The sequence below is a fragment of the Rhinichthys klamathensis genome, unplaced genomic scaffold, assembly GCF_029890125.1.
Source record: "Rhinichthys klamathensis goyatoka isolate OS25496 unplaced genomic scaffold, OSU_Roscu_1.1 h1tg000557l_1, whole genome shotgun sequence".
Lineage (NCBI taxonomy): Eukaryota > Metazoa > Chordata > Actinopteri > Cypriniformes > Leuciscidae > Rhinichthys > Rhinichthys klamathensis.
Window position 1 is genome coordinate 1,535,001 of NW_026607025.1, and position 7,384 is coordinate 1,542,384.

Here is a 7,384-nt window from a genome sequence, read left to right on the forward strand (position 1 = left end):
AGCTCCAGCGTGACCTCCAGCTGCCCCACCGTGAAGTCGTGCCCGAAGGTTTGAGCGATGGACGAGATGGAGCACAGCGATTCAGAGGACACGGAGCGGTTCAGGGTGCTTCCGCTCGGATCCAGCTCTCGGCTCATCAGCTCCAGCGTCCCGAGATCCCGAAGACCATCTGGAGTGTCCAACAGCTGGAGACTCGGCTTTCGGCTCGCAGAGGACGCCCTCCGCTGGTTGGAAGCTGCAACACGCTGCACGAAAAACAGTAAGCATATTTTGTACATTTAAATGTGTAATGTTTTATACATTTAAATTATAGCACTTAAACTTCTATTAATAATATATATATATATATATATATATATTATTTTATATAAATTAACAATTTTTTTTTTTTTTTCACAAGACTGTATCGACATTATTATTTGAATATGATAACCGTTAAAATAAATCTTGTAATTTCCCCCCAAAATTATGTGATAATAATAATATATTAAAGCTCCAGTCCGTAACTTTTTTAAGTTAAAAATAATCCAAAATAATTATATTAAAAAAAACTTATTCTGCCAGTGGTCAAAACTATCTGCTTGCCATAGCTAGATTCAAAACGGTTAGCTTGTAATAATGATTTTAATTCCAGTGGTACCGGTGGGTTTCCGTGGGAAATTCGAGCATGTCTTTGCGTCATGACGTCACACCCGTACACATAAAGGAGGAGTTTCGGCTAGCCGGCTATACTGTGCGTGACGAGATGTTTAGATGTATGTATAGGCTTTTCTCGCAGCACTTTACATAATTTAACTTATGGCATCCAGAAAGATCCAAACAACAATCATCAGTGTCAACTGGAGATTCAGCAGTTATAAAACCCAAAAGACTTCGTACTTCGGATTTAAGGTGGCTAGAGAATGAAAGCGTCTCATGGGAACACAAGGATTTAAACATCGGCGGGGCTTTTGAAAAGTGCGTGAACTCCGTGTTTTGAAGGGGTTCAAAACGGAAGAAGAGACGGCTTTTTTCTGCTGAACAAGTAAGACATTTCAATAGTTCAATCGTGTAACAGTACGTTTTCTTAATTCACACAGTTATGGAGTTTCCTTTGTTGTGCCTTTCTCGTTTTGCTATTATGGAGAATATGAATTCTGAACTATGCAGGTAGCTGCTAACCATAAAACACATTAAATTTTACATTAGTCACGCAATGCTGATATTGTTAACATGAACAATTTGAGAACAAAGTAGGCTATAATTTGCACGGTTGCTGTAAATCGCGTTGATTAAATCTAACGAAGCTTATCATGTCGAATGCTTTTCCCCCCTTAGTTGGTCAGAACAAAAATGGATTTTACTTACTTGTTCAGAAGACATTTTCTTATGAAAATTCTTATGTTGGTCAAACTTTCAAAAAGTGAATCTGATTCTGTATGACAGTATCCACACAGCATGGTGACTGACAGCACCACTCGCCTCAAAGCACTGTGTTCATCCGCGCTGTTTCATGCCGATTTACAACCCACGTAAAGATAATAATTTCCGCGAATCACTGCAGTTACAGATTTCGAACAGAGAGATGGCGACAAAGAGGAAAAAATACGGACTGCAGCTTTAATATAATACAATATAAATAAATCATAAATTATTATATATAATGTTTCATATTGATATAATATATATATATATATATATATACATAATCCAGGTTTTTATCATAATATAAATATAATATAACAAAATTTTTACTGTTAATTTTTTTTTCTACATAATATAACATATATTTACCATTTAAATAAAAAGATTAATTAATTAGTATACACATCATTTCTATATTGATTTTATAATCAACTTTAATATAAAACACATGTTTGTTATTTTTTACTTTTAAAATAAATGAGGTAATTTTCTTTTCTCAGTTTTTCTGCAGACCCCTTGTAGACCCCGGTTTGAAGACCCCTGCTCACCTTCTGTCTGACCTCAGAGTGGGAGGAGCCATATTTCTCCTGCAGGTAGCGGTAGTGAAAGTTTGGGAACGGAGAGGGAGTCGGGAAGGAGCCGGATTTATATAATTTCCACAGATTCACTATAACCACAGCAAACAGAACCAGGAACCCAAACACATACAAAAACACTTCCCAGCCAGGCGGGTTGAGCACCACTGACACACACACACACACATACACACAAAACACAATCAGAAACTCACTTACAGGGACTCCTATGAAATCACTATGAAATCTACAGGCGTATGAATGATGACTGCTCACCGCTTAGATGATATTCAGAAATATCCTGACCCTGCACAGACATAGTGCCACCTGAAACACACAAGACATTCATAAATACAGCATTCACACATTTACCATGGTAACCATAGTTAACAGAGTTATTGTTATTACAAACCATAATAACCCTTACAAATAATATACTGTGGTTGTACTATGGTAAAGTGATGGATTCCGATGGTAAGACAATGGTCCTATAGTATTTTTGATTTATAACTATATTCATAGTACACAATACACCATTGAAAGAATACCATTGTACAAAAATATCGTAGTAGAAACATGGTACATGGGGGAAAAGGCCAGAAAAATGGTATTAACAAGGCCCTTGTCTAAATAACATTATTATGGTACATATCCAAAAATACCATACCAGTACTAACATAGCACATATCCAATAAAAATCATGGTAGTACCATGATGCATGTAAAAAACAAAAACAAAGCTTTATCATATCTATCCAATAAATCATGGTATTACTGTGGTAAATGCTCCCCAAAACATGGTATTATCATGATGCATGTAAGCAATAATGTCCAGAAAAACAATGTATACACACGGCCCATGTCTAAATAACATTAAAATGCCACATAATTACTTTGGTACATATACGTTTACTATGGTTATAACATTTTCACATATCCAATAAAAACATGGTAGTACCATGTGTCAAACACGTGGCTTCATCGTACCTATCCAATAAACTATGGTATTGCTGTGGTAAATGCCTCCAAAAACATGGTTTTACCATGATGCATGTAAACAAATGTCCACATGGCCCATGTCTAAATAACATTAAAATAGCACAAAATTACTATGGTACATATCCACATAGTCATCATACTCATGTACAAATTACTTTATTATTATTTATAAATTTAATATACAACTACTATTAGTACTACAGTAATACTGTGGTACGTTTTGGAAGTGACATAATAAGCTTTCAGAATCTTTCTCTCGTTTTAATTTAGTTAATCACAAGTTACCACAGTTTTATTACAGTAAACTGCAGTTACTGTGGCGTTTTTGGCAGAAGCAAATGCAATGAAGGTTCCTGAGGTAAATTGTTATAAGGATACTGAAGCATCAATGATCCAACCTTTCAAACCTGGGAAAGACACCTCAGACATGAAAAGAAAGTCAAGTTAGGTCTAAAAAGAGAGAAAGTGAGAGGCGTATATGCTGTGAGTCACGCCGAGACTTCTGGGTAAAGAGATGAAGGGAGCAGCGGGAGCTGAGGAAGACTCCCGCACGGACCCGCAGAAGAACATGACAACGGGCCAATTAAAGCATCTGAGAAGCGAGCGCTCACATGCTCTCATCCGCAGGGTTATGAGCGCTGGGATTCAGGGCATTGTGGGTTTTACATGTCTAGTGTGAAACGGAATATCTAATGAATACGTGTTGAAGTCGCACTGTCAGGAATGTTAGCAACTCTATAAAGCGCGCGCGTGTGTGTGTGTTTGTGTAACGGCCCACGCTCAGTCTGTAATGACTATAGGAGCACAGATGGACACACACACACTCTTGGAACAGTGATACTGTCTGGACGCTGAAGCCAATATCCCAAAATAATTTCCCAAATGGCACATTCACTTGAGCTGTAAACCTTCATCCTGGTAAACAATGAATCATGGAGCAGAAATCCCAAGCTTGCTTTCTTCAGTTGGCTTTGGTTTCTTTCTTTTAGGTTGTGTAGGCTGTGAATTGCCTTTTATGAAGACGCCATTAGTGAAATAAGATTGAATTGGTTGCGTAGATGTTTAAGTCTTTATCTTACAGACATAAAGGTCTAGGTTTAGGGATGGTTCAGCCAAAAATGAAAATTCTGTCATTATTTACTCACCCTCATGCATGTGTTATTTTAGAATTATTTATATTTATTAAAAGTCCTCAATTAGCTTTTATTTTTATATTGACCAATCATGAATTAATTGAGAACAGTTTAAGAAAAATGTAATTAAGTCAGAAATCTTGTCAGAAAGAGCTTTAAAGGGACAGTTCACCCAAAAATAAAGATTCTGTCATCATTTACTCACCCTCAAGTCGTTCCAAACCTGTATGAATTTCTTTCTTCTCCTGAACACAATAGAAGATATTTTGAAGAATGTCGGGAACCAAACAGTTGATGGACCCCATTGACTTCCATAGTATTTTTTCCATATAAATTCATACGGGTTTGGAACAACTTGAGGGTGAGTAAAATGACAGAATTTTTTTGGGGGGTGAACTATCCCTTTAATTTATTTTTAAAACTCACAGATGTTTGTATATATATGTAAAATGAGGACATTCTGCATAAATTATGTCTCCTTTTGTGTATTATGAAAGAAAATCATAGACAATAATGACAGAATTTTGGGTGAATTATCCCTTTAAAGATATATATCTTTCATAAACCCCTAAACTCAATGTAAATATTCTGGAAAAAGCATCTAAACAGATTCAAAAAAAGTCTTGAAAGCAGATTGATTTTCTTCTGAAAGCCACTCCACCAAACAGGCCTGAAATTCAAGGAGGCCCAAACCAACCAACCGTCTGCGGCCGCGTGACAGCGAAACTAAATCACTAGAGCTAATCAAGATGCTTTAAACGACCCCGTGGCACGAATCATTCAGATATGATTGTTTTCCAGCGCTGCATACAGAGTGGATGAAATAGAGGCTGTGATCAGAAGCTGTGGACGGATGGAGAGCTCGAGTCTCGAGTCTGCAGTGTCAGCTACTCTCTGCAGGACCGAAGGAAGCAAACGCTAATAAATCAACCGAGCTTTTAATCTCCAGAATGACTCATAATAACACTTTCACTCAAACACAAGAGACTCTGAGAAGCTGCCTGCTAGATGAACCACACACACACACACACACACATTGTGTTTTCATGTTTTGTGGGGACTTTCCATAGACATAATGGTTTTTATACTGTACAAAATGTATATTCTTTCCCCTTACACTAACCCCATCACAAAAAAACTTTCTGCATTTTTACATTTTCAAAAAACACGTAGTATGATTAATGAGCAGTTTTCCTTACAGGAACCAAAAAATGTCCCTACAAGAACAAGGGTTTCGGGTATTGACAGCTTTTGGAGGGACATTTTGTCCCCATAATGTAGTGTTACTGTTTACCACGACCACACACACAAGAAAGGTTTTTTTGGGAATTACAACTCAAACTCCTCAAAATATAAACATCCACAAAGCATGGGAAATGTACATACAACATGCACAACACAAAGCAGATGGACTAGAGACGTCCAACAGGGCACAAAACACCTCAGACACACAAAAATGACGCACAACAGACAAAATGCGAACACATAATAGACAAAATTGCACAGCACATATAAAAACACTCAAAAGAGACATGTAAACACCAAAAGACTAGCACATTCAGCACAAAACAAACACACTGGTGTTTTCATTTCGCAGCTGTTGTACGGGGGGTGCAGTGTGTTTTATTTGGCCCTTGGGGGTTAAATTAATGCCCTCATCAGAGGAGGGTCCATCTAGATTACCATGACAACCACCCGAGTCGCGGGCACGCGCACTGCATCAGCACGTGAACGGGCCCGAACTTCCAGTTCCACATCGAACCGAACCCAACAGGCAGAAATAATAGCGCTACATGACAATAATTCAGCATAACTGCAGCACACGTGTCTGAAATACGTATGGCACAATAATAAATTAATGCATGAGATATGTGTGTATAAATTCACATTCATATTATTACAGGATAACTCGCGACATGTGCAGCATATGTACGTGATATGTGAGCGCTCATAAACACGAGATTATAAACGCTTATGTTTGTTCTTACCTTCAGCAGTGTCTGTTTCTCCCTCTCCTGCTCACACACACTTTCATCCATCAATTAACGCGCAATACAGCATCAGATGCACGTGCAGGATTCGATCACATCTGACGCGCGCGCGTTTAGATCAGATCTGAAGTGTGTCTGGGTTTTCCTCTGCGCATGATGAAGATCTGAATGCAGAAGTCCCACCCCTGCAATGCAACTTCAGCACCAACACACACACACACACGCGCGCGCGCGCTCGAATAGGGGTGAAGGGGCTAGTTGTCATACTGAAAATTTCTCAGGGACGGGTAGGCAGATTAGTAGTGCGGAGTATTGGCTACAAAAAAAGAAAAAGAAAGGAAAAAAAAAAGAAGCGAATTTGCTACCCTAGAAAAAGATTCAGTTGATTGAACAAACGCCAAGCTTTTGTGAAAATACGCACCAATAGCAGCACTACAATGGAACCTGCCTTTAAACAATTATATTTAAACAGCAAATGTATCATACTACAAAAATATCAAAAACATTATTTTGGCAATCAAATATCGGAATTAATAGGTAGGCTACAATACAGCCTGCTATTTATATACAATACACGCATCCTTAGAACAGCGATCTTCTAGCACTGTACCTTCATTTTATAAGATATTGCTATTTTATTTTGTTAGACAAAAATATTGTTTAGATAGAATGATAGACAGACAGATAGATCTATAGACAGACACAGACAGATCCTACAGACAGACAAACAGATCATATAAGACAGACAGATATTGGTAATATCATAGTAGCTACTATTAGCACAATTATGTGCTATGGTATTTTAATGGTGCTCTAATATAGGCCTACTTCAAAAAATACTATGGTCCAAAAACCATGATAGTACCACAGTATCCTAATGTCAGACACTCCGTAGTAGCCATAAATGAAAACAGCATCAACAAGGTGCAGAAAACAGTAAAACTATTTGCATTAAAATGTTACGGTAATAAATATAACTAGTACCAGTTTGCAACATCCAAGCACCGGATGGACCGTTAAAAAAGAAAAACTGACACTGGAAGTATTGCACATTCATGATAAAAATACCCGTGCTTACATAAAAATTAAGGTGGTAGCAATTCAGAAGTTATCTCTGACTGGTCAGAATCAATGGGTCAAAATAAAAATAAACTCCGATTTATTTTTTTACTGTGTATCTTCAGTTCAATGGCTATTTAGGTTACTGTTCAAGTATAAATTATGAATAATAGTAAATAAATCAGACTTACAAGATACAAAGTGTCCCCATGAAAACAAACATT

At 37.5% G+C, this 7,384-nt stretch overlaps 1 protein-coding gene across 2 annotated transcripts in view; it reads right to left on the bottom strand.

Moving 5' to 3' along the window:
* syt12 (synaptotagmin XII) overlaps nt 1-7,384 on the bottom strand; it is a 35,562-nt gene that overhangs the window by 3,146 nt on the left and 25,032 nt on the right. The window contains exons 1-4 of one of the 2 annotated variants that reach the window (XM_056239191.1): nt 6,099-6,310; nt 2,256-2,306; nt 1,953-2,146; nt 1-245 (exon numbers count right to left, since the gene is read on the bottom strand). The exon at nt 1-245 is cut by the window's left edge and continues 136 nt beyond it. In XM_056239191.1, the coding sequence (XP_056095166.1) occupies nt 1-245; nt 1,953-2,146; nt 2,256-2,298 (482 nt within the window). In that variant the 5' untranslated portion in view covers nt 2,299-2,306; nt 6,099-6,310. Of the gene's footprint in view, nt 246-1,952; nt 2,147-2,255; nt 2,307-6,098; nt 6,311-7,384 lie in introns of those variants that run through there. The other variant, XM_056239193.1, reaches the window with a different exon arrangement.